Source organism: Bufo gargarizans, chromosome 5 (genome assembly GCF_014858855.1).
Source record: "Bufo gargarizans isolate SCDJY-AF-19 chromosome 5, ASM1485885v1, whole genome shotgun sequence".
In the NCBI taxonomy this organism is placed as follows: Eukaryota; Metazoa; Chordata; class Amphibia; order Anura; family Bufonidae; genus Bufo; species Bufo gargarizans.
In genome coordinates this window covers 401,937,822-401,965,768 of record NC_058084.1, presented here as the reverse complement: position 1 = coordinate 401,965,768, position 27,947 = coordinate 401,937,822, and the positions used below count along the sequence as shown (strand labels likewise).

Here is a 27,947-nt window from a genome sequence, read left to right as displayed (position 1 = left end):
AAGTTGTAGTAAACCAATGAGCGCGTAAGTTCATGTCCTTCGGGTAAGGGCGGAAGTGTTAGGATTGGGGAAGTGACGGCAGAGTGTCAACATGCAAGATGGCAGCTCATCACAGGCAGAACACGGCGGGGCGGAGGAAAGTTCAGGTATGACAGGTAACGGGGACGTGATGTCGGTCTCGGTGGCGGGTCACTGCGGCGGCGCTTCCTTGTAATGGGGGTCTCCCTAGTTGTTTGGAAGATCCGCAGTGCCCGCGGAGTAGTGCGCGTGGGGCGGGGCTGTGAGCACCCTCGGAGGGCACCGGTCCACAGCTGTACTGCGGGCACAGTCCACCGAGTAGCCGTCCGCACATGGCGGCCCCGCACTGGTCTGCGTCCCGCCGTCCAAACGTGTGTGACCACTAGTCAGTATGCATCTGCAACTTCACTGAAGCAGACACCCCCGCATTAGTGACATGGTTCCTTCTACGACAGGCTTTCCTTATTCTCTTGTCACTTGTTAGACATTTACATTGCTGGAAGGGGGGGGGTTGTCCTAGAAATCACTGAGTGCAAGTTCAGACTGGTGGAGTTATCAGTCCCATCACGGGGGTCCCCTCCTTATTCAAGAATGTGATGGAGCTCCATCTGTTGCTTGGAAAGCTGGGTGACAAGCAACGTGTCCGCCATTATTGTCAGTCAGACTTTCTGGGGTCCTGGACTATCACAGGGGTTGTCTGGCAGTTTTACAGCTCTCAGGGGAACGGCTAGACATGTAAAAGAAAGGAGGCAGCTTAACGCACCTGCTGACTGTTCCAGGTCCCGTCCCTGTCAGACTGAAAGATGTCACCGTCATGTGACCCCTCAGCCGATGCAGCTCTGGTCACATGCCGTTCATGATCACTGAGCGGTGACTCAAATTACCTCGGGTTCTGCGGGGACTGGACCTGCATCGCCGAAATGGTGGGACTGAGTCAAAAGGGTTTTTTGAGATTTTAATACTGATGACTAGTGTTGGGCGAACTTGTGTTTAAAGTTCGGCGTCTAAAGTTCGGGTTCTGGTTATCAAAGAATCGCGTTATGGATGCTAAATTCCGTTATGGTCCGTGGTAGCGGAATCCATAACGCGATTCTTCAATAACTAGAACCCGAACTTTAAACACAAGTTCGCTCAATACTACTGATGACCTATCCTCAAGATAGGTCATCAGTATCTGATCGGTGGGGGTCCGACATCGGGGACCCCTGTTGATCAGCTGTTTGAGAAGGCACTGGCGCTCCGCAGCCATCTCCGTGCTCACCAAGCAGAGCGCCGTACATTGTATTGGCTCGGTATTGCGGTCATATGAATGGGACTGAGCTGTGCCGAGGCCATGAGACCAATAAACGTGTCCTCACTGGCCTAGGGATAGCTGAGAGAAGGTCATGACGCTACTGCCTTCTCAAACGGCTGATTGGCGGGTGTCGGACCCCCACCGACCAGATACTGATGACCTATCCTGAGGAAAGGTCATCAGTATTAACATCTCGTAAAACCCCTTTAAGCTTTTTCCTTTCTTTTATAAGCTCTTCTGCTCCCCTTTAAGTGCAACCCACTACTTCAACCAGGCAACCATCGCTAAAACTCTGGGGGAGGTTTATCAAAACTGTCCCAAAGGAAAACTGCCTTAGTTGCCCCTAGCAACCAATCAGATTCCATTTTCCAGGGTCCTTTGGAAAATGAAAGGTGAAATCTGATTGGTTGCTATTGGCAACTAAGCCTGTGTTTCTTTAAATTTGGATAAATCTCCCCCTCTGTCTCACAGCCCCCACCGCCATCTTACTGCGGTCCACCGTCCTATAGGGCAGGACCGAGTCTGCTTCTTATTCAGCAGCTCTCGCCTTTGACTCATAGGAGGGGCGAACCTAATAGAGGACACGCCCTAGGGCATATATTCTCCAATACATATGGTCAGAGACGTCCGTTAGTGACTGGAGGTGGTTTTTACAGTTTGTCCGTGCACTGGGCCTCCTTGGTGATCACAGCAACCAATCGGAGCTCACCTTTCATTTCTTTATCTGTTCTGAAAGAATGAAGGTTGAGCTCTGATTGGTTGATATGAACAAGGCCCAACGTCTGCAATACAAGTCTCCTAAGGCTTTGTGCACATACAGGAAAGACCATACTGTCTATTTTTTTTCCCCAGTTGCGTCTGTTTAGTGAGTGTTTCCACCACGTTTGCTTTTTCTGCTTGTTTTTACATTTGTTTTTTTTACCATCCAGAAAAAAAGAAAAAGTCAAATGAGTGAGGTATGTTCCACCAAAAGGGTGTTCAGGGGGGCGTACGGGGCTGAAGCAGGGTCCTCAGAAGTGCAGGGCGCTGCTTTGGAGCCCCTTCCTGGCTTTTCTTTTGGTGTCGCTATGTAACTGGTGAAAACGGACGCCGCCTGTTTTTTTTTATTGTCCCAGTCCCATAGACTTTTAGAGAAACGGATCAGGACACAACGTGCACTGTTGTAATTGTCTGTTAATGGACGGCCTCCATGAAATGTACACTGACGAGAAAACTGGTCTTGTGCATGAGCCCCTTAAGTACAGATTCCTCTCTTAATGGCACAGGGTTCCGTCAGCTGGCAGCTCATGTGAAGCCTCATCTCTGAACTACTGACCTCATAACGCTCATTAACTAACTCTTATCAAACTGATAAGAATATGGCTCAAATAAGTGTTTATGAGGTCAGTAGATCAGAGACATGAGCAGTCATCTGATGGAACTCAGGAGGGACAGTCATCAAATAGACTGATTTGCAATATGGACCTGTAGGAACTGTGCGTCTCTGTACAGGGTCCTGTCGCAGTGCTATGTATAAGCTGCCCATACACATAAGACCACTATTACACTGACAGGACTGTTGGCCAAATGCTCACTCGGTTGACAGCACTCCCTCCTGTAACCCCCGTACAAATGTATACTTGGCTCGGTCGGGCATGCATGTATTCAGAATGGGGAGAGGGAGCAAGCTGCTGCCTAGGTCTCGGAGAATCGGGCATGTTGAAGTCCAACAGCCTGATCATTCTTTCCTACAGTGGCAGTCGGGGCGTTTCCAATCTCATGAAATCGTTGAAATTATCTGTTTTATCCGACATGATTCTACTTGCCCCCAATGCATGGTAGAGTTTGTATGCCACAGATAAGCAGTACCAGGCTCCTCTGAGGCCGCTTATCTCAAGGGGGCTCTCTAATGTATACCGCCAGCCTTAGGGTTATGTAGCTTAGCTGGGAAAATGCGCCATTGCAACTTTCAGCGGAGAGACGCCATGCCGCCACCGCATGCAGACAGCACGGTCTAGTCTACCCAGGATGTGTTTTATACAGGGCTCGCCTTTTATAAGGTGGTCAACGCTGTGTGTCCTCATCCTTCACAGGTCTCGTATGTAATCAGGGATGAAGTGGAGAAATACAATCGCAACGGCGTGAACGCCCTCCAACTCGATCCCACTCTGAACAGACTCTTCACAGCCGGACGAGACTCCATCATCAGAATATGGAGCGTCAATCAGCACAAGGTACATGAATCACATCAGATGTTTAACGTAGGCCTCCTGCACACGAACGTGTGCGCTCCGTGGCCGTGCTGTGGGCCGCAATGCATGAACACCATGGGGAAGTCGCAGCTGATCTTGGACCCATTCACTTTAATGGGTCCGCGATCCGCCCGTTCCACAAAAAAGATAGGACATGTTCTATCTTTTTGCGGAACAGAAGTACAGGACGAAACCGCACGGAGACACTCCGTAGTGCTTCCATAGGGTTCCGTTCCGTGCTTCCGTTCCGCACCATTCCGCATCTCCGGACCCATTGAACTGAATGGGTCCGCATCTGTGATGCGGAATGCCCACAGAACGATGCCCGTATATTGCGGATCCGCATATGTGGCCTGCAGCACGAGCACGGGAAACCTACGGTCGTGTGCAATAGGCCTTAAGAGGACAGTTGAGACACGGCTGAGGAGCTGAGATGTGGGGAGGTATCCGGTGTAGGTAGTTGTCTCTCCCTGTTCCTTGTGACGGGTAAAATGGTGGTAGAGAGACTTGTCAGCGAACACATTGCTGCCTCCATGTTGGACTCTCTTCTACCATATTTGATTGGAAAATAGCGCTACATTCATCGCTATAATTCACGTATATGCCACGCTAGATCCTGATGGATCCCATTATAAGTCACCGTGGTTGGTCGGTAGCAGGTGGTATTGGTCTCACGACAGGTCCAGCACAGCAGTGTGGCTTTCGTTTTGAAAGGACGCCATAATGCTCTTGTTGACATGGCTGCACAGTGTGAGCGCCCCAGTAGACCGTTACCATATCTGCATTTTCTGGAATCCTGTGATTGTCATTGGATGTTTTACATGCATTTGTAGGCATCGCATAGATATAAAGAGGTTTTTATGATGTAAAAGTTAGAGGTGACCGAGCATGTGCTGGAAATAAAAATACAAAAACAACACTATTCGCCTTGTTAAAAACCTCCCAGCATCGTTGTGTGATGTGCGCATAAAAGGCATGTGCCCACTGAGGCTCAGCGCTCCCACCACCGCTGACATCATTGATTGCCCAGGAGGGTGTGCAGGTGATGTGATGGCATGTCACAATTCTGGTTAAAGTGGTTTTCTGGGGGTTTTAATATTGGTCTTTTAAAGGGGTGGTCTCATATGGCTAGGATGTGCCCCCATTGTCTTATAGGTGCGAGTCCCGCACTTATATCGAGAACGGAACCCCACAAGGTGGTGGCTGGAGGACTCCATCGGGGCCATAGAAGTGAATGGGAGCCTACTGCACATGACTGGCCAGAGCTTCTGTGGCCCCGATTGAATTAGCCAGTGCTCGGCTATTTTCGGCTGTCCCATAGAGAATGAATGGAGGACGACTGCACATGCGCAGTGCGTTCTCCACTACTTTCAGGGCTCCGTTCTCGATATAGGTGGGACTTGCATCTATCAGACAATGAGGGCATATCCTAGCGATATGCCCCCATCGTCTGTGATGAGACAACCCCTTTAATGTCTGATTGGCAGTGACCTGACACTTCGCACCTCCGCTGATCAGCTGTTTCACAGTAGCTCCTGGACCAGAAGTCAGTGCCGGAACTCCACAGCTCCGTACGTCCTCCCACTGCTCCCAGTTACTTCAGCTGATGTGCTGGACGCTGGACCCCCAACAGTCAGATATGGATAGCCTCTCCTGTGGATAGGCCATCAGTGTTAAAATCCTGGAAAACCCCTTTAAGCTTCTGTTTCTGAGAAGTTAAGACATTTGTGCCTTGATTTAATTTTTTTGCGGTCAGATTAGTTCACTTTAGTTTAAAGGGACTCTGTCACCAGCGACCTCCTTATCCTACTGCTTCATAGACTCATAGCTGCGGTTCTTCTATGTAAAATTTCTTCATATGCAAATTAGGCCTTTGGTGCAATGAGGGCATCACCATTGCTCTTGTTGCACACAAGCTCCACTACCTTCTTTCGGCTAGCCTTTCCTTTACTACATTGCCTTTGGCATTCCATGTCAATCACAGTAGCCAGGGAGAGGCTGGCCACAGAAAGGATCGGTGCTTGGGTGTAACAGAGGCAATGGTGACACCCTCATTACACCAAAGGCCTAATTTGCGTATTTCAAACTTTCTTGACTCGGGAACGGAGCCTCGGCTCAACGAAAGAAAAACATTGTTTTAATCAGGAGAACCACGGCTATGTGTCCATGCAAACAGTTGGACAAGAAGGTCGCTAGTGACAATGCCTTTTAATTCGCCTGACCATATCCATTTTGTGGGTCCACAGAACACGGTTACTGGCAGTGTGCACCCCCTTTGTTCTTCTAAGTCCGTGCGGCCGCACTGCAAAATATAAGACACGTCCTATTCATTGCTGAGCATTGTGGACATGGTCATGTGAATGGACCCTTATACATATAGATTGTCCAACCTATCTCTGAGATCTTCTGTCATATTGAAGAATTTGCATGCGGTGAATGCTGGGATTTGGCAGTAAGCAATGAACTAACCCTTGGTTTACGAAATGTAGGGATAATAAAGCCATGCCAATATAGCCGAGACCACAGCGAGTTTGGGAAACATGGCCAACTGTAATGTGTATGGGGTGTCCCGATTCCCCTCCGCAGCAGATGTTGGGGGGAGAAGATTGGGACATGATGGTTTTCAGCGTGCCTGAACTTTTTGTTCCCATAAAATATAAGCCACTGCCAAAAGACTCCCTGAAAACAATGTATACTTGGCTGAGCATGCATGTATAATGGGAATGGGAAAGAAAAGCTGCCGGGTAGGTTCACACGGCCACTACACTGTGTACCTCTTAATTGTATTAGTTCTGATGACCACGGCTTCTGCTACCAGGTGGTCGGTGGGGGTGTCGGGTCCCCACCAGTCTGATGTTAATGACCTACCCTTGGGATAGGTCATCAGTATCGACGTCATGGAAAGCTCCTTTAACACGTTTTGTGAATTTCATTAGAAAAGACTTAAAGGGGTTATCCTATGAATAATATAAAAAATGAAAATCAGACATCATGTAGTACATGTCATCCTCTTTCTAACAAAGCTGGAATCGGAGATGGATCCAGAGATCTCCCCATTCATTGCTCTGCTAGATTTATATCAAACTGTCAGCTTAGGGGACATGTCCTTTCTGCTGGATATGGTGGCAGTTGAGCATGTGCTTCCGCCTCAGTGAGCGGGACAGAGAAATTAGAAAAAGAGCAAACAGCAGGTGGCGCTATACAGATAGATTTCAGTGAATACCTCAGTAGCTGTAATACATTTTAATTACATGCAATTACAACAGTATTCAGTTCCAGGTGCTGGTTTGAAAACTAGAATATTTTTTGAGACAACCCCTGTAAAGGGATTTCCTGGGAATTAAAAAAGGATAGGTCATCAGTATGTTAGTCCTGGAAAACCCCTTCCGTTTCCCCTGCAGTGAAATTCAATGTTTGCTACTGGACACAACTGATCATGAGGTCCTCGGGGCAAGACGTCACGTGATTATCTACGTCAGGGATCAGCAACCTCCGTCACTACAGCTGTTCTGAAACCACAACTCCCAGAATCCTCCTTCCACTTCTATAGGTGTTACAAGAACAGCTGAGAAAGTGTGTAGACTGGGAGTTGTAGTGCCACAGCAGCTGGAGTGCCGAAGGCTACTGATCCCTGCTCTACGGGCACAGGAGGTCTGACTGTAGAAGTCATCGTATGAATAATGCTGTCATCTCTTCTTGTCTATTCCAGCAAGACCCCTACATAGCATCCATGGAACACCACACGGACTGGGTGAACGACATTGTGCTGTGCTGTAATGGCAAGACATGTAAGTATGTGATGGTGGGGCACGTGGCAATGCGGTAACAGGGAGAACCATGACTGAGGGAAATAGAAAGATCTAAGCTTATAAAGTGGTCCCGGACAAATACCACGAGCTAGATGACCGATCACCTAGAAAGTGACTGCTGGAGCCAGTCCTGGATGATGTTATTGCCCATCATTCCCTGTATCCTGCCGCTGTCCCATTGTAGTCTGTATGTTTTCCAGCTTTATGTGCACACTCCCCCCATCGGCACTTGGCTTGGGGCCTGCTTTGCATGTGACTAGAGGAACGGGTGATTTGCATGAATTCCCAATAGCAATGAGTTGTTACATAGGCACCAGAGGAAAGTCTTAAAGATTTAATAAGGTCAAATATCCATGTGGTTGTTTTGGTCATTCAAGGCCATGGATACCTTAGGGGCAATTTTTTTTATGATTGTCTTTTACTCATTTTGGACAAAAAATCTTTTTTTCATTTTGGCTTTATCAAAATATTTCAGCCGTTTTTGTGATACATGTCGTTAAAAATCAGTCCATTTGCAGACTGTAGCTCCTGAGTTCTGTCAGCTGGCAGCTCATGTGAAGCCTCATCTCTGAACTCCTGACCTCATAAACACTCATTATAACTAAACTCTTATCAAACTGATAAGAATATGGCTTAAATTAGTGTTTATGAGGTCTGTAGATCAGAGACATGAGCAGTCATCTGATGGAACTCAGGAGGGACAGTCATCAAATAGACTGATTTGATCTGCATATATCACAAAAACTGCTGAATACGGTATTTTTAATAAAGACCTATTGAAAAAACGATTGTTAGCCCAAATTGAGTAAAATATAAATGTAAAAGAAAAAAAAATTGCCCCGAAGGTCTCCATAGCCTTTGAGGTATTTCCATGAATGGGGTTGTCTGTTTTCTACATACATTTCAGAAATGCCATATACCAGTGTGCAGTGACGTAGGAGTCTGCTACATTGCCTCTGGGCTTACCAGACAGCGTTTAGCACAGATACAGGAAAGTGATAGACGACTTGTATCTGTGCCTGCACTGTACATCAGAAGTCACAGTCGTCATCTTAGGAAGGCTGTGGACGCCGCACCTTGTTTACATTGGGACCTCTGGACACTCGGGGGCATCTCAATGTGGGTTAAGGTAAGGCTGGAAGTGAGGAGGCAGATCCTTATGCCATTACACATGAATGTATAGCATTTCTGAAGTTTAAAGGGCTGTGTAGACTTTTTCAGGGCAGTTTTTTTTATTATTGCATTTTACTCATTTGGGGCTTAAAATGTTTTTTTTCAATTGGTCTTTATTAAAAATATTGAGCAGTTCTGTTTTTCTAGCTGTGTGAATCCTACTTCCACTTTGTGCCAGTCATCTAATAACCCTTATGTCTAAACTACTAAGAGGTCAGAAACACTTATTTAAGTAAGATAAGAGCTGAGCTATAATGAGAGTTTATAATGTCAGAGAGCAGAGATAAGGAGCCTGTCGGCTCCCTGACTGACAGAAAAGAGAGAAAATTCTGATCCCTCTATTAGAACATCTCAGCCCTGTACAGAAAAAACTGTTCCATTTTTGTAATAAAGACCAATTTAAAAAATAATTTTAGCTCAAAATGAGTACAAAATTGCCCCCAAAGGTGTACATAGCCTTTTAATTTTCCCAGCTGTGGGCACCTACGTGTTCTGTGTGGTGCTGCTTGCCATGACAGTATTTGGCTGCGTTACTTAGTCCTGTGTGCAATGGAGTCTGCTGGCGACACTGCTTAAAGGGGTGTTCTGGTAACTAAATGTTTTCTGCTGGGTTGGGGATAACTGATTGTTGGTGGTATGATCGCTGGGACCCCAACTGCTCCTGACCCCCTTATCCTGATGGAGCCGCGGGTCAAGCATGTTCCCTGACACTAAATTCAATCTCTGGGACTGCTGGAGATGGCTGCGTACATCGCACGGTTACTTCCTGGAGTTTCATAGAGAGCGAATGGATCAGCAAGGCACATGCCTAAGGCAGTGTTTCCCAACCAGTGTGCCTCCAGCTGTTGCAAAACTACACCTCCCAGCATGCCTGCACAGCCAACGGCTGTCCGGGCATGCTAGGAGTTGTAGTTTTGAAACAGCTGGAGGCACACTGGTTGGGAAACACTGCCTTAGGCTACATTCACACTTGCGCTTTCACTTTGTGCTATTGAGATCCGTCATAGGATCTCAATACCGGGGGTAAAAAGCTTTGGTTTTGTCCCCATTCATTGTCAACGGGGACAAAACTGAACGAAACGGAGTGCACCAGAATGCATTCCACTCTGTTTGCGTCCCCATCACGGACAGAATAACGCAATGTGAAAAGTCAATGGTGGCGGATCCGTTTTCTTGGACACAAAAGAAAATTGATCTGTGTCCATTGACTTAGGCTACTTTCACACTAGCGTTTTAGTTTTCCGGTATTGAGATCTGTCATAGGGGCTCAATACCGGAAAAAAACGCTTCAGTTTTTGTCCCCATTCATTGTCAATGGAGACAAAACTGAACAGAATGCTCCAAAATGCATTCCATTCCGTTTAGTTGCGTTCCCATACCAGAGAGCAAACCGCAACATTTAGTAGTTTGTTTGCTTTCCGTCCTGGGATGCGTAGCAAGACGAATCCGGCATGACCCGCAATGCAAGTCAATGGGGGCGGATCCGTTTTCTCTGCCATAATCTGCCACAATAGGAAACTGATCCGTGCCATATTGACTTTCAGTGGAGTTTATGACGGATCCGTCTAGTCTATGTTAAAGATAATACAACTGGATCCGTTCATAACGGATGCAGGGGGTTGTATTATCAGTAACGGAAGCGTTTTTGCTGAACCCTGCTGGATCCAGCAAAAACGCTGGTGTGAAAGTAGCCTTGCAATGGTTTTAGAGACTGATCCGTCATGGCTATTTTAGAGATCAAACAACCGGATCCGTTCATAACGGATGCAGACGGTTGTATTATCGTGACGGAAACGTTTTTGCTGATCCATGAAGGAACCAGTAAAAACGCTGGTGTGAAAGTAGTCTAACCTGCCACGCCATCAGGATGGGGAACGGTGCAGGTCCCTCTGGTTGCACCCCCGCTAATCAGTCAAAAGTGGATGTAGTCTCTGGAGTATATGAAATGTGGAAAGAACTGCACAGTCTACATTGTAAAACCCTCAGCAGATCTTCAAATGTTTTAAAACCATTGTTCACACAAAACGTACTTCATGCCCCGCGTATGGAGACGTAATGGCCGATATGATGTTCTCTGACTGATGCCAACCTCCTGTGACTCGCCCTGGTTTATAGTACATGTATATGTCAGGTTTTAGGGGCTCTGTAATCTCAGCTTTTCTGTTTTCCGCAGTAATCTCTGCCTCCTCTGACACCACTGTTAAAGTATGGAACGCGCACAAGGGATTCTGCATGTCCACTTTGAGAACACACAAGGTAAAAAGAACCAGTCTAATAATTACAGAAGTAAAATGCTGACTTAATTGCCTGCAGTCGCAGCCATGGTTCTCTAGGAGTCTACTCCATTTCATGGTGCAGCTTGAATTAATTTCAGGTTCAAGGAGACTTCCAAAGTGGAAATCGGCCTTTTCGACAGACGCGTCTAGTCAGCAGAGCAAGTCCTCCGTGTCGTTGATTTGTTTTGTATGGCCACTTCTAGGGTCCCAGCCCCTGTCCTGCACACAGTGGGAAACGATTCACACATGTTGTAGCCAATAGACCGTAATGGAAAGTGTTAGTTTGTTGTCGTAGCTTTCATACGCTTTTATTTTTCATTATTCTGTACCCGTTTGTCTCTTTGTAGGACTATGTGAAAGCCTTAGCATATGCAAAAGACAAAGAATTAGTGGCATCCGCAGGACTGGACCGCCAGATATTCCTCTGGGATGTAAATACTCTCACTGCACTGACTGCATCCAACAATACCGTCACTAGTGAGTATTGGCAAAAGAATAAATAAGAGCGGGAACGTGCCAACGTTTAAACTTCTCCCCTATCCAAGTGTCTGATCCCGCACTGACAGAACTTCACCGATATTACTATGTAGTACTAAGTATTTGTGCCAGGTACAAGCCAACTGTTCAGTTGCCTTTATAGTCAACATTCATCTTAAAGGGGTAATCCAGGAAAAGATATTGATGACCTATCCTCAGGGTAGGTCATCAATGTCAGATCTGCAGGGGTTCAACACCCCGTACCTCTGCTGATCACCTGTTAGAAGAAGCTGGCGCTCTGGGAGCCAAGTGGTCTCTTCCTACGCCAGCGACGTCACCGTACATTGGTCACGTGAGCTCAGCCCCATTCAAGTCAATACCAAGCACTGCCACTATACAATGTACAGCGCTGTGCTTGGAAAGCTGCCGGGAGCCTGCATTTATTATTATTATTTTGTGGATCCACAGAAATTAATAGGTTCGTCCATGTGATATCCACAAAAAATGCGGCTTGGACATGGATGCAAAATATGGTCATGTGCATGAGGCTTAATAAAGGCTTATTTAAGTTGTATTCGGTGGATCCGTCTGAATTCCGCTTTGCATCATGGGATAGATGGTTCAGTGATCCGGTATTCCTGGACCGGGAAAGCGGAGGATGACTCCGTTCCATTATAGATATTTTTATATCTCTGACTATAGATTTTAAGACGATACATAGACTATTGTATTCGGATTATTTCCCTGTTCTGTTAAATGGAGAAGATGCCTGAGATGTGCCAGTGTAGGAGCAGATTGGATCCATTTTCTGTGGCATTGCTTAAGGCTTTTCAGAAATTGGTAGAAGGTTCTTAAGAATATTTATGGTAGATGCCAGGTCAGTGTCCCCTTGGGTCCACGTTATTGTATCCTGGGGGATCAAACTCTGCTTTTGTTGAGTTCCAATTCAGTTTGCAAGAGTGTATAAACCAGGCATCCTCAAACTGCGGCCCTCCAGCTGTTGCAAAACTACAACTCCCAGCATGCCCGAACAGCCTACAGGTATCAGCCTACAGCAGGGCATTGTGGGAGTTCTAGTTTTACAACAGCTGGAGGGCCGCAGTTTGAGGATACCTGGTATAAACTGTGAGAAGTCTGTCTAAAACTTTGGTTTTGATAACCTAGATCTTAAAGATTGGGGTAAGTTTAATGACCCTGTCATTTAAAGCAGTCAGGGGAGGGCTGACCACAGAAATGAGTGGAGCTTAGGTGCAGCAAGAACAATGGTGACACCCTCGTTACACCAAAGCCCTAATTTGCACATTAAGAAAAAGTATCGTAACTCGGGAACGGAGCCTCGGATCAACAAAAGATGGTCACTGGTGACAGATTCCCTTTAAATCGTGGATGGCTTTGCTTAGAGAAGCTCTGGCTCACCATTGTAATATATTATGCAGTAAACCAGTCCCTTTCTCCTTTCACCAGCTTCATCGCTAAGTGGAAACAAAGACTCTATATACAGTCTGGCCATGAACCAAATGGGCACTGTCATAGTCTCCGGCTCTACTGAGAAGGTAACGCTGAGCTGTGTTTGTCATCTAGTATTTCATACGCATCTTTTCTACCTCTACTGTATACAATTCTACAATGCCATTTCTGGCCATAAATATAGTCTACTTCAGTGTTTCTAAACTCCTGTCCTCAGGGACCACCTACCGGTCATGATGTGAGCATATCCCGCAGTAGTAATACCTTTGGTAAGTCCCATTGCATTGACAATAACGGTATCCCCTGCTCAATACTAAGGAAATCATGACATGCTGGGGGGTCATGAGGACTGGAGTCCAAAACACATGACCAGTCCTGATCAGCAGGAATTGTTACATGGATAAAGTTGTCTCCCACTGTTGCGCACCTTTTTACTATTTTAAAGGGGTTTCCTGAGATTTTTTTTAACTGGTGACCTATTCTCTGGATAGGTCATCAGTATCTGATCTGTGAGGGTCCGACACCCGGGACCCCTGCCAATCAGCTATTTGAGAAGGCACCGGCGCTCACAGTAGTCCCCCGTCCTTCTCGCAGCTTTCCCTGAGGTCGCGTTCATCAGTCGCATGGCCGAATCGCAAACAACTGATTGTGGGGGTCCCAGGTGTCGGACCCCCACCGATCAGATACTGATGGTCTATCCAGAGGATAGGTCATCAGTAAAGAAATCTTGGAAAAACCCCAGTTAAGCCAAATCTGCTACTACTTCAATGTTTCCCACTGATGAATTTACGGATTTTCTTTCCTCTCACCGCACATTGCAGGTGCTGCGAGTCTGGGACCCCAGAACGTGTGCCAAGCTGATGAAACTGAAAGGCCATACTGACAATGTGAAAGCGTTGCTGTTAAACAGAGATGGCACACAGGTAACTGCGGTTTCACCTGCTCCATATCCTAGTTTTTAGCAGTGGTAATAATTCTTCTAACTGTAGTATCGCATGCTGGTCATACAGATATGGATGTATCGTCTGCTGCTCTCATTTTGCATCTCTCTTTCTAATAGAAAGTGCTTCGCCCCCCCCCCCCCCCCCCTTTTCCCATCACTAGGATATGCTCCCAGTGTCTGAAATGGAGCCTGCAAAGAGAAGGAGACTGGACCATGCATGTGTGGCTGCCCTCCATTAATTTCTGTGGGACTCTGCTTTTTCTGTCAGCGCTATAGAACTGGGACTTCCAAAAATAGCCGACCTCTCCGCTCTGTTATTTTTGGCACTCCCATAAAAAAGAGTGGAGGGCGGCCGCGCATGCGCAGTCTGCTCTCCTTCAATTTGCGGGCTCCGTTCATTGGGGGCATATGCTAGCATCTTTAACAGCACATGATGTCTGCTGGAGTGGTGGGGCATTTATAGAGTAAGGTTTTTTTTTTTTTTTCTCCCTCCCCTTTATTGTAAGCAGGTTCCTGCACTTTGCCTACTTTGAAAAAAAAAAAAGTGTCACTGTACTCTGAAAAAAAATCTTTTGATATGTCATAGCGACATATCAAAGATTTTGATTGGTGGGGGTCTGAGTGCTGAGACCCCCACGATCACTAGCTCACATAGTGCATTGTCTTTCCTCGCTCAGTAGGAAGTTCTTCTCTCTCTCCTCGCTCGAGCAATCTTGGGAGCTTCAGTATTCAGACCTGCACCAATCAGAACCTTTGACATGTTACTATGAGATACCACCTTTAGGTGTGAGGCTTTAATGACATTATATGTTTAGTGTCTTTCAGGCAGTTCCGATGGAACAATCCGTCTGTGGTCTCTTGGTCAGCAGCGGTGTATAGCAACCTACAGGGTCCACGATGAAGGGGTCTGGGCGCTACAGGTGAACGAAGGCTTCACCCATGTGTACTCTGGAGGGAGAGACAGGAAGATCTACTGTACAGATCTCAGGAATCCGGATATGAGGCTGCTCATCTGTGAAGAGAAAGCACCAGTTTTAAAGGTAAAGATTAAATCTAAATGTTATGTATCAAGAGGGCACGTTTCTTCTATTACCTTTAAGGAAGTGTCCATATTTTCTAAATGGCTTCAGAATTATGTGCTGGTTCTTAATGTAGCTTTATAGCAGGCAGATAAAGGTCCTAATCTCCTCTGTAGACAAACATAAAATATTCCGGCTCCTTCAGCCACCACTAGAGGGAGCTTAGAAACTGCGTATTTTGCCGCTGTTCGGAGGAACAGTAGATATATGACCTGCACTCAGTCTGTTGCGGGTGCACATAGAGGACCCAGAGGTCTCATATTAAGTATGGATTATCTATGGCACTCTGAAAAGTGTTAGTCCATTCTTATTAAATTCAGAAGTTTACATCCAGATGAGCATATATTTTGTACACAGCCACTTGTAGTTATCTGAACGTTTCGGTCAATAATGACCTTTATCAACAGTGTCTGTGGCAATAGGAGAGTTCAGGAGTAGCTGCATGTGCTACATCCTCCTATTGCCACAGACACTGTTGATAAAGATCCTTATTGACCCATCTCATACTGGCCCCAATGTCTGAAACGGAGCCCACAAAGAGAAAGAAGGAGAGTGGACCGCACATGTGTGGCCGCCCTGCGTTCATTTCTGAGGGACTTGCTACTTGGAGCAATGGCACACACGCAAGACTGACATTGCCAAACGAGATGTCTTGCACTTTTAATCAAGGGGGGCCACCTCCTCGCTGCTCATGGAGGCTGATTTATGGACAGATTTGATTCGCTCATTACAATCTTTGAGCTAAACACAAGACCACATGCAGTGAGCTCCCTCTAGTGGTGGCTTTAGGCAGGAGAATGTTATCTTTTGGCTTTGCAGGGGATTTGAGACTTTGCATCAGAAAAACACTATTGAAAAAATTAATCCACACTAAGATTTTGACCTTTAAAATGACATGATGATAAAACACGGGGATTTAAGTAAAAAAAAATAGCCATTTTCATCTTCCTTATTAGAGTATATTTAGCAAGCGCTGGTTTTCTTCATTAGCTAAAACCGTAATCAAGGCACTGAACGGTTGCAGGCGCAGTCCTGTCAGTGGTAGGAGGCGTGGAATAATGCAGTAATGAAGACTTGCTGGGGATTGTGTAATTCCATAGTCATATCAAACTGCCTGTCTTTCCAGATGGAGCTTGATAGATCTGTGGATCCTCCTGTTGCCCTGTGGGTGGCAACAACCAAATCATCGGTCAATAAATGGGTAAGAGGCGGTGTGTGACGTTACATATTTCTGCCGTATTTTGCCTGCCTCTAGAAAGGTTAATCCTGACAAAGTTTTCTTTTAGTCTATAAAAGGTATAATGAACTTCAGATCCTCAGGAGATTATGAGAATGACTGTAGTACACCAATGAGTCCATTCTGCTCACAGCCTGACCAAGTTATTAAAGGTAAAGGCGACAATTGAATGCCTGGCCTCCGATACTGCGTGTTCTGTTATTGGAAGTGAGAATCGTTTTGTGATTTGCTGGCTATCGGGATTGATTTCCGAGGTTTTCAATTTGCTTTAAGTAAATTTTAAAGGTACTGTTATTGAGTTAAGTAAAAACTTGAGCAGCCCCTGAAGAAGTGGTAAAATAACAGAAGAATCAATACTACCCATGTTTCTCCCTGCCGATTCCAGGCCATGCTTCTGTCCTCCCCACCGCTGATGTCATCATCCTGGCTGCAGCGGTGACATTCCATTCCATCAGTGGCCTCAGCAGTGCAGGGGACATCACGGCTGAGGCTGCAGCAGTGCCCTGTGTGCAAGGAACGCCACCACTGCAGCCAGGAATATGACATCAGCGTGGAGGAGTGGAGCTCAGCACTGGAAGAAGCCGGGGAGAAAAGGGTTGAGTATTAATTCTTTTTGTTATTTTACCACATGTACTCGGGTTGCACAAGTTTTTGTTTAACTCTTACAACCCCTTTAGCAGAGTAATAAGCTGATTTTGTAATTGTGTAGTAAATCAGATGAAACAATTCACTAATCTCTCCATTATTTGTGGTGTAGGATGTTGTGTATATATGACCCATTTTTACAGGGGATATGCCTAGAGTTCTGCTGCCTGCACCACTAAGGTCCTGTTCACATTATGCTATAGCCGTCCTTTTGACATATATGCTTGGAAAAGCTCCCAACATATACTTGCCACAGAAGGCTGTAATACTTCCCACTGTATAGACATAGACATATTGTGGGAATGCGTCGCCCATAACATCCCATTGTAAAAAAAATAAGTATACTGCATGGTATATGTATTTTTTTAGTTTTTACTGTAAATAGGCCTTTACAAAATCACAGGATGCAATATATTTGCAATATATAGTTGTATTTGCTGGCCTTAGCGATTAGACCGCTGTCATGCAGACTTCATGAACGTGCATGATGTACCTCCCGGCAAACTAAAGCATCTCAGCAGGTAAAAATTCCCCTTAACTCCTTCGACAGACATCACACATTGGGAGACTGGCCGGTAGCACCCTTTTATATTTATTGCCAGGGATCCTGTCAATAGGCGGTCTACGTAGTATATGTTATCATAGTAAAAGTATCAGAGTATGAGTGCATAAGGCCGTCAAGTTTTCAGCCTTCATGTCAATACAGCATATATCGCATTTTGCACAATATAATACGGCAAGACGTAGTATCCAAAGCCAGAGATATCTAGAAGTAGAAGAGGAATTTAAAGGGAGTCTGTCACCAACTAGGACTGTTGGTAACCGTTTGGATGGAAGTGTGGCTCTTCTATAGTCTTTTACAAATACGCCCTTATGTGCTTATCAACCTTTCTTTTCTATCCCTCAAAAAATAGTTTTTATAAACGCTAATTACCGTATTTTTCGCCCTATAAGACGCACTTCTTTTCTGCGGGTGTTAGAAGGCAGGGACTGCCCCCTGCTGCAGATGGTGGGATTCAGGGACTGGTCACCTCTGCGGGTTGTCTGTGGTAGGGACCGGCCGGGTGCAGCAAGTTGATGGGAGCACAGGAGCCGGCAGATGAGGGGCAGAGCAGACTTCCCTGTCACACATGCCTGCTCCTGACTACGTGCACTGTGACTGCTGTGAGAGCTGTTCCCTGCCAGAAAGTCAATTATAAGGTACCCCTAATGACCTCCTAATAATGCAATAATTTTAACACACCTTTTGTTCAAAATATTTTTTTCCTATTTTCACCCTCTAAAACCTAGGTGCGTCTTATGGGCTGGTGCGTCTTATAGGGTGAAAAATACGGTAGGTGAGAAGAGTCCAAGGGTCTGTAGGTGCTGGAGCCCAGCTGCACCCATCAGAATGGAGCCCTCCCCTCCTCTTCTTCTCTCCACCTTCCAGCCTCGGCAACGTCCGAGGAGACCCAAATGGTTACCAACAATCCTGGTTGGTGACAGACTTCCTTTAATGGTGGCCATCTGGTACCATACCTACGTAATTACAGTTTATCTTCTAATGAGTTAAAGGGTGGGGCTGTGACAGCCACCAGTTTTGAAGAATAGCCATGCGGTTGTCACACTGAGTGGATGCATCTGTTGTGTTGTATAATGCGGTAACTTCATGGGCGGGTAGATGGGGAGCAAAAGGCGCCTGTATGCCGGCAGATTGTCTGTAATCCATAGGAAACCAAGGAATGATTTTATGAATGTGAATTTTCTCGGTCTTTCCAGGTGGTGCAAGCATTATTCAGTGTAACATATTGAATGATAAGAGGCACATACTAACCAAAGACACAAATAACAACGTGGCATATTGGGATGTGTTGAAGGTAAGTCTCCACCATTTTTCTGTAAATAAATAGGTATAACTGGCTGTACACATTATATAATATCTGACTGTTTCATGTGTATGTAGGTCTCCTGACTATCCCTGGATGACAGACATGTCAAGGGGGGCAGTTTTAAGGCTCATTGGCTTTCTAATGACCATACAATTATAGTGATACTGAATTTATTTGTGACGATTTGTATATATGTATCCTTATTAACAAAATCTGCCTCCTGATCACTGAGCAGAATAAAGGTTGCTGCTCCTGCATCCTGTATTACCAGCATCCATCCAGCCTGTAGAGAGAACTGTACAGATAAGAACACTGTCAGGGGCATCATAATCTGTTCACTGGCAAAGAGGTATCTCCCAAAAGAACCATCTCACTAGCGCCACCTTGTGGAAGTGAATTCCTTTGAGTCAAAATCCGACTTTATACCAAGCCTTTGGGACATAACAAGGGATAGCCAAGGCAAATATTCATACGTAGACAGCAGTTTTGGGGGAGATACCGCTTTGCATGTTATTGGAGCATTGCCTTTAAAGAGGACCTTTCATGGGATTATGGGTTACAAATTGGTATGCTTACCAAATAGGGCGGCCCCTACAGATGGCAGCACTTTTTTTTTTTTTGCTAAAATACCTCTCCGTTGCAGTGCTGTGTCCCCCGCTGTTTTTGGCGCCTGATATGTTAATGTAGAGTATTGGTACAAGGAGAAGGAGACGGCCAGGTTTCTCAGTGGACGTCTCCTTCTCGCTGGCTGTGAGCTGCCCAATCGCAGCGGAGAGCGTCGCAGGATGAAAAAACTGCTCGCCTTCTCCCTTGCTGGGACGCTCTCAGGCGCCAAAAACAGCAGGGCACACGGCTCCGGAATGGAGGAGTGTTTTAGAAAATAAAGTGCTGGCATCTGTAGGGGCCGCCCTATTTTGTAAGCTTTCTGGTTTGTAACCCATAATCCCATGAATGGTCCTCTTTAAGTCTCCGTACATAGTTGGTCTAGAGCTAGCACACTTCCTATGCTGTGTTCTGGTCACTTCAAGGGGTTGTTCTTACCCGAAGCATTTATCATCTACCATGGGTGGCAAATACTATGTTGGTGCAGGCTAACTGCTGGAAGCACAGTGCTCGACTGTTTCAGTCAGTCCATAGGCCTTGAATGGCGTGACAGGGCAACAACTGTTCCATTCACGTTCCTCCAAGCTACGAGCTTGTGGCTGCGGTGAAGAGGACTGTGATACCACATACTGGTGAGCAGTGGGAATCCCAGCAGTCAGATCCCTGCCGATATACCATTTACCATATACCATCTATCCAATGTTCCCGAGTGGAATACTCTTAAGGGTGACTACAGTTGTACGCAGACTTCCATTGCAGGGTTGTCTTTGGGTTCTGGGTTGTCTTTGGTGTTGCTTCCACACGTGGCAGAATCTGTTGCGGATCCGAAGCGGACATTGCGTGGATATTACAGCACACCTCCAGCTTTGTCTTATCCATATCCATATGATTCACAGGCTTGCAAGGTTGAAGATTTGGGAAAAGTTGATTTTGAAGAAGAAATTAAAAAGAGGTTTAAGATGGTCTATGTCCCGAATTGGTTCTCTGTTGACCTGAAAACTGGGGTTGGTATTATTATTTATTTTTTCTTTTTATCCCTTCACCCTTACCCTTTAACCAAGGTTCATTTATCACTTGACTTTTGTTTGCTATATCCTTTTAATATAATGTTATGTCAACTCCTATGTCAACTAATTCTTTTGGACTGAAAATCGGTGAGTCCCAACACTTGGGAAGCTGTGTTGTCAGTGGCTTGTTCTTGTCTCATTGATGACCTACAGGTCTTTGATATCAGATTGGTGGGAGTCCTGACACACCCCAGACGATCTGCTTATCCGAGCCCTGCGTTCTCTACATTGCAGTGGTGTTGCAGGGTAATTGCATCTTCACCTTATGGGACAAAAAGCTGTAGTTACCCTGCACAGCCACCGTCTACGTGTAGGTAAAAAAAGCTGATCAGCAGGGGTGCCAGAAGTCAGACCCCTACTGATCTGATATTAATGACAAGGATAGGTCTCCTATGTCGTGAAACCCAAATACCCCTTTAAATGATAATACTAGGAAGAAGATGAAATTGAGCACACAGTTTTAAGTATTTAATTACTAGATCCCTAAATTTTTGCACATTAGTTGCTACAGCAGACAATGAAGCCGTCTGAGGGCGGCTCACAAGGAATCACCTAAGGACTGCTTCAGATCAAGAACTTAAAGATCCATTGTGATCATAGTCAATACCCAGCCGAGCTACATTTCTCCATCACATTGCATATGACCACGTTCTGTTCATGTATGGTGTGTGTGGTCCTGGGCTTTAAAGCCACATTATCTTGTACAACGCAGGTTTAAACTTCTGAAATCGTAGGCAGCTGGAGACCTTGAAGAGAAGAAAGAAGCAGCTTTATTACTTCTGTCCACTCTTTTGCAGTGTATTTGGCTCTTATTGAGGGTTATGAGTCAATAGAGACAGCACTAGTGCAGCTGGAGGTTGGGTCATTGCCGTGTGTCTCCAAGCTTGGCAAAGCTGCTTGGTTTTAGCAGACCCAGATCAGCTCTGTCACTAAAAGATGGTGGAAAAATGTTGTAACTCAATTAAAAATAGTTGTGGACCATTAAGTCGCCTTGTGAGCAAAATGTCTACTGATTGTGTAATAATACATGAATTTGTACGGCAGCTTGTCTTATCAATGCCACAAATAATTATATTTGCAGTTAGAAACCTTCAGATTTGACAGTGTGTCTTCTTGACAGATGCTGACCATCACCTTAGATGAGAGCGATTGCTTTGCCGCGTGGGTGTCCGCCAAAGACGCTGGGTTTAGCAGTCCAGATGGGTCTGATCCAAAATGTAAGTGTTCATCTTAAAGAATTCTGTCTGGTTCCCGATCTGATGTGACCAACAATGCACTTGGTTAGATGAACAAAGTAAAATCTAAGAACTTCCATTTGGTAACATGAATGTTTGGTTTTGCAGTGAATCTTGGGGGACTCTTGTTACAAGCATTACTAGAGTTTTGGCCAAGAACTCATATAAACCCAATGGAGGAAGAAGAGAATGAAGTAAATCATGGTGAGGAGCCGTCTTGTGATTGCAGTATTCTACCTGAAATCGCCTTCCGATGGTCTAATGTTCTGTATGTATTGTGCAGTGGCAAACGGTGAGCAGGAGAATAGGATACAGAAGGGCAATGGCTATTTCCAAGTGCCACCTCATACTCCGGTGATCTTTGGAGAAGCTGGGGGCCGCACTCTTTTCAGGTATGTTATCTGTGCGGATATGTAGAGAGGATAGATGTGTGTTTTCAGATCTCCCCTCCGTTTAGGATGTAGAGGCCAAAAAATGTGAGTGCATGATGTGCAACACGGAGTTAGACTACATGCACACAAACGTTGTTTGTTTTAGTGTCTGTTCGGTTTTTTTTTTTTTTTTTTTTTTTTTGCTGATAGGATGCAGACCCATTCATTTCACTGTGTGGTGTCCGCATCAGTATGTCCGTTCCGTAGCCCCGCAAAAAAAATAGAACATGTCCTATTATTGTCCGTTTTAGGCATTGTTACAATGGATCCGCAAAAAAAAAAAACAGATGGCATACAGATGTTATACATACGGTCATGTGCATGTACCCTTAACCTGATTCCTTGTGCTTGTCCCTTCTAGGTTACTCTGTAGGGACTCTGGCGGAGAGACGGAATCCATGCTTCTTAATGAAACTGTTCCACAGTGGGTGGTTGACATTACTGTGGATGTAAGTACCGCCCCTCCCCCTCTTATAGGCCAATTCAAGTATTTGGTTAATGAAACTGAATAGACGGAAACCGCGTTGAGGAAATTAGTGAGTTGATTGTATATAAGGCAGACTACTATGTTATCTGATGGTAAGTACTGGTTGAAGATTAGGGGTTAGAAAAATAGATCCCCCTTATCTAAAAACAGTGGCAATGTTGACTGTGAGCTATGCCGGGTATAGCAGTCTGGTCGCAATTTAGGTCAATGGATTAGAGCTGCAATAGCAGCACATTGTACTGACCTATACATCAGGACTGTCAGTGGTTTCCTCTTTGATTAGAAGGCGCAGGATAACCCAGAGCGCATATATCTGATCAGCAGATTCTTCTGTTATAAGACTTTCACATCTAGTTATCTGGCTGCAGTGATGGTCTACAGCAGGGTTCCTCTAATCCGGTCCTCGGGGCCCACCTGCCGCTCATGTTTTCAGGATTTCCTTAGTATTGAGCAGGTGACATAATTAGTATCGGTGCATCAGGACTGACCACAGGTTTTCCATCTGTGGGATACTCTCAAATCATGACTGGGAGGTGGGTCTGGAGGACTGGAGTTGAGGAACACTAGTCTACACAATACCCAAGAAAAAAGCCATACAGACATCCTTATGGCGATGATTTTCCTCTTTCAGGCATAACTCTTATATAATGCAATGTTTGGGCTTCATCTCAAACCAATCTTAAAGTGGTTTTCCGAAATTTTAATGCTGATGACCTATCCTGTGGACAGGTTATCAGTATCTGATTGGTGGGGGCCCGACACGAGCGTCGGTGCTTTCTCAAACAGCTGATCGGCAGTGGTCCCAGGTGTCGGACCCCCACAGATCAGTATTAAAATCTCGGAAAACAGTTTTAAGGCTGCATCCATCTACTTTTAGGACCACTGATGCGGTTTACAGTATCCTTTATTTGGACCTTACTGTACATCTCCAATGTTCTGCATACAAGCTGCACCCCACCCCAATATTCCCATCCAGACAAAACTGCCAGCTGTGTGTTGCCCAGTGCCATGTTCCTACTGCCTTTAGGTTGTAGACGTCTATATTAGCTGTGCTTATGGAGATTCCTTTGACATCAGTGGAGCTGTACTGCACATGTACTGATGACATTTATTGTGTTTGGACTGGAGCTTTACCTTTCAGTGGTTTTAATTGTATTAAATACCCATCCGTAGACAGTTGTTTCAGGGAAGATACCTTTATCATGGAGCATTGCCTGTAAGTCTGTGTATATAGCTGGTCTCTTTAAGTACCTAGTACCTTGTCCAAACTGTATTCTGTTCACTTCAAAGTGTTTTTCAAACCTGAAGCATTTATCTCCTACCATGGGTGACAAATACTAGGCTGATGGGGCTGACTACTGTTTGTCAGTCCATAGGCTTTTAATGGAGCGACAGGCCAGCCGCTGTTCCATTCACATTCCTTCTGGCCTCCTACAGGCTTGCATTCGGGAATAAGAGGACTGTGGCCCTTCATGATGGCGAACGGTGAATCCTCATACCGAAGCTTTTACCTCTTCTATGGCTTTAATTATATGAAATATGCAACAGGGATTGTCCAGTTTCATATATAACGTTTAACCCTTGTATAATAAAATGTTATTCAGCTTTCTAAATTTACTATGGGGGGAATTTATCAAGCCCTGCCCTCCGGAATTCTGTCTTCAAAAAGACTCAACATAGGCCTTTTTCAGGTCAGTTATGCAACATTTTTGTGACTTTTTGCATTTTTACAAAACTCCAGTTTTGAAAATTAGCTGAAAAGTGGGTATGGTTTAGCTATATTAATTCGTTTCACTTCAAATTTACCACTGGGACAAAAAGAAATGTCCCAGAGCCACTCCAGTAGGGTGGTGGTGTAGAAAACTGTAGTAGCATTTTGAGACAGAAGTGTTAGGTTTAAAGGAGCTCTCTGGGCTATCAATATTAGATCGGCGAGGGTCCGGCACCCCGGCCCATCAGCTGTATGAAGGGAAGGGGGGTGCACAGCATGCTCGTCTATGGCAAAGCAGCAGCGACCAGAAAGAGAGACGGGAGATGGCGCGTGCACACTGCGTGCTCCGTTTCCTCATATACCGCCGATCTCGTGTTGCCGATCCCGAGGATAGGTCATCCATATTAAAAGCCCAGAGAACCCCTTTAACGATGCACCATATTTAACACCCAATGTGCAAACTAAGACACAAGTAAAACTGACTTCAAATACCCCCCTCATGATAACGTCCCTCCTTTGTGTTTCATTTCATCACCATTTTCAAGGTAAGTTGCTATCAGTGAATGGACGATTTTGAGAGTCACATACCTATTGATTGGGTTTAATTAAATTCTATTTTAATTTTTACATAATACCCTTTCCTAAACGGTTTGTGGGATGCACTGTATAGTAATAATGTACTGTGGGTTTTGTCTTGTAGAAAAATATGCCCAAATTCAATAAAATTCCATTCTACCTCCAACCACATTCGTCATCGGGAGCAAAAACCCTGAAGAAGTGAGTACAGGTTGCAGATATTCTTTGGTTATATAGATTATTCCAGATGAACTGTTTTAAGAAATGACACAGTTAACTCTTTATATTTAGTATAATTGTATGTGTCTTGCTGTTTCCAGGCAGTTGAGATACTTTGACATTATATATATATATATATATATATATATATATATATATAGATATATAGATATATAGATATATAGATATATAGATATATAGATATATAGATATATATATAGATATATATATAGATATATATATATATATATATAGATATATATATATATATATATATATATATATATATATATAGATATATATATATAGATATAGATATATATAATATTCATTCATTCCTGGACTGGGCAGTTGAGTTGGAGAAAAGAAATCGGACTTGTGTCTGCAAACCTCTGATTCATGTGCTAAACTAGTCACTGTAGTATACAGCGTGTGTAATCACGAAGCCGTTCCTGTGCGGTTCTTAACTTGTGCATTTGATTTCCCCCCATCTATAGAGACAGATTGTCAGCTAGTGACATGCTGCAGGTCAGGAAGGTGATGGAACATGTATATGAGAAAATTATAAACGTAGACACAGAGTCTCAGACCACCAGTTCCTCAAATAATGAAAAACCAGGAGAACAAGAAAAGGAGGAGGACATTGCTGTGCTGGCGGAAGAGAAGATTGAGCTCTTATGTCAAGATCAGGTATCTAGACCCCTTCCATCTATGTTGTTCTAGGCTATGGACCCCTCTGGAGCTGTCTGATGCCTCAGTCTCCACACCCTCTCTCCTTTCTTTAATATTCTTCTAAGCTGATATATGACCAAACCATGTCAAGTTGACATTTGATGTGGTTATAGCTTAGAAGATCTTCCAGAGGCGGTTTGAGGGGGTCTGGAAACCAAGCTATCAGACAGCCAGTCTGCCGGGTTTTTACTATGAACGACCTTGTGCAGCTGCTATGTACTGTGAAACATAGAAGCTGCAGAAGCCAACCAAAGCAACACTTCTCATAAAATCCTATTCCCAGAAAAATGTTAGCTCAATATATACATCTAAATCTATTATACAAAAAATGTCTCTAACATCAGTAAATTCGTATTATTTTTTGACCGTCCTATATTAGACATCCATCTGCTTGTTGGGTAGTATTTCGGGGAAGCATACAGGCCCCTACCTAGGCCATAGTTCAGCTACAAAAACAGCTGTGGAGCTTTTAGAACTAGGGGTTATCCCATCAGGAATGATATTTCCTGTATGTACCTTTTTATTATGGCATATGGACGTCAAACAGGGGGACCCCCTCTCAGAAAGTCCTCCACCACCAGTTCTTCCATTAGCAAGTGTGGAGAGTCCTCTCAAACATTGGCTCCTGTCCTGGGATCCCAGCACAACCGTATATTACATGATGAAGCTGACCGGCTGATCAGTAATTGTGTGTTACCTGTTCCTATAATAATACATGGATAGGATAGGTCTTCCAGAGCAAGAGTTCCTTTTGTGTTGTTAAGTGGGGTTTGGGGGGTCCTGAATGGGGAACCTATCTTTATGATGTCCTTATCCCTTTTGTCAGACAAGCCTTTAATAATTAAAGGGAACCTGTCACCATGAAAATGCAAAGTAATCTGCACTGAGCATGTTATGCAGCAGGATTTGCTGAGCAATTTACTATAGAGTTTTATGGTATAAGATTTAGTAAAATGTGTATTTCATTGATTTATATTTCTGCTGATTCTGGGCTTTGAAGTCCAGGAGGCAGACTTATCAGTGATTGACAGCTATCGCTGTATACCCAGTCATAGAGGGAAGGCTTTCAGTCACTGATAGGACCGTCTCCTCATAGAGGAAGGCTGTCAGTCACTGATAGGACCGTCTCCTCATAGAGGGAAGGCTTTCAGTCACTGATAGGACCATCTCCTCATAGAGGAAGGCTGTCAGTCACTGATAGGAACGTCTCCTCATAGAGGGAAGGCTGTCAGTCACTGATAGGACCGTCTCCTCATAGAGGGAAGGCTGTCAGTCACTGATAGGACCGTCTCCTCATAGAGGGAAGGCTGTCAGTCACTGATAGGACCGTCTCCTCATAGAGGGAAGGCTTTCAGTCACTGATAGGACCGTCTCCTCATAGAGGGAAGGCTGTCAGTCACTGATAGGACCGCCTCCTCATAGAGGGAAGGCTGTCAGTCACTGATAGGACCGCCTCCCTGACTCCAAAGTCCAGAATGACCAGGAATTTAAATCCATGAAATACAAGTTTTACTAAATATTATCCCATAAAACTATATATGAATCTGCTCTGCTTCCCCTGCTCTATAACCTGTTGCCTTCAGCGCACACACCATGTTCAACATGACACGTTCCCTGTAGCATTTAGACAACTTTCCCCCCTCCTCCCCATACTTAGCATGCATAATCCAAGGGAGTACTTTCCTATAACCAGTGATCCCTGCATTTACTCCCATAGATTCTGGATCCTAACATGGACCTGCGGACTGTGAAACATTTCATTTGGAAGAGCGGTGGCGACTTAACCCTTCACTACCGGCAGAAGTCAACGTGAAGGCGTTCCAAACAGCAGCTACACTGACGCTATCTCGTTGAGGACTAAAAACTAGTACTGTATGAAAGCCCTACTGAACTCTTATACATAGCTGTCAATCGAGCCAGTATGGAGATTCACATATACCTTTAGTCAACCTACCTGTAACAGATGATCCCACCACTTTTAGTTTCTTGGGTTTCAGCATAAATTGACTACAGATAGGCGAACCATTGTAATTTGTGTGTGTTTTAATGTACAGAGTCGTTGATAAAGATTTCCAATGTGTCTTTCATGAATCTGTTCCAAGACAAATTCTATCAACATGGAATGAAGCGCGTTGAACCCCATGTGGGTGGGTGGGTGCATATTGCAGGCCATAGGCAGTCATTTTAAAGATCTGTGAGGGTTGGGGATGGGTTTAAGAACTACATCTTGAAACTATTAGATGCTGCCATAGTGCGGAGGGAAGGAAAGCCCATTAAGGAACTTGTAGGCTATGTCGGCAGAATCGCACAGCAGTGCTCAATGGCAGCTGTTCTTGTGGAACAGTTTCTGTGTATGGGGAATACTATAT

The 27,947-nt window shown here is 44.8% G+C and overlaps 1 protein-coding gene and 1 pseudogene across 2 annotated transcripts; both read left to right on the top strand.

Moving 5' to 3' along the window:
- LOC122939476 overlaps positions 1–27,947 on the top strand; it is a 284,892-nt pseudogene that overhangs the window by 28,486 nt on the left and 228,459 nt on the right.
- WDR48 (WD repeat domain 48) lies at positions 19–27,665 on the top strand. Of its 2 annotated transcripts, none has more exons than XM_044293311.1 (19): positions 19–146; positions 3,385–3,525; positions 7,253–7,331; positions 10,699–10,781; positions 11,149–11,278; positions 12,743–12,831; positions 13,567–13,668; positions 14,504–14,728; positions 15,894–15,968; positions 16,054–16,156; positions 18,408–18,505; positions 20,017–20,124; positions 21,308–21,404; positions 21,531–21,626; positions 21,706–21,814; positions 22,215–22,302; positions 24,752–24,828; positions 25,344–25,536; positions 27,296–27,665. In XM_044293311.1, the coding sequence occupies exons 1-19, from the start codon at positions 99–101 to the stop codon at positions 27,389–27,391; spliced, it is 2,037 nt and encodes a 678-aa protein (XP_044149246.1). In that variant the 5' UTR covers positions 19–98; the 3' UTR covers positions 27,392–27,665. The 2 variants fall into 2 exon arrangements, with proteins under 2 accessions (XP_044149246.1, XP_044149247.1); XM_044293312.1 differs by lacking the exon at positions 19–146 and adding an exon at positions 2,246–2,268.

What these genes read in the sequence shown, in the direction of transcription:
- WDR48 (XM_044293311.1), top strand. Translation starts at nt 99, where the DNA reads ATGGCAGCTCATCACAGGCAGAACACGGCGGGGCGGAGGAAAGTTCAG. An exon ending in CGGGGCGGAGGAAAGTTCAG is followed by an intron (nt 147 to 3,384) that starts GTATGACAGGTA and finishes CATCCTTCACAG; the next exon opens with GTCTCGTATGTAATCAGGGA. An exon ending in GTGCTGTAATGGCAAGACAT is followed by an intron (nt 7,332 to 10,698) that starts GTAAGTATGTGA and finishes TGTTTTCCGCAG; the next exon opens with TAATCTCTGCCTCCTCTGAC.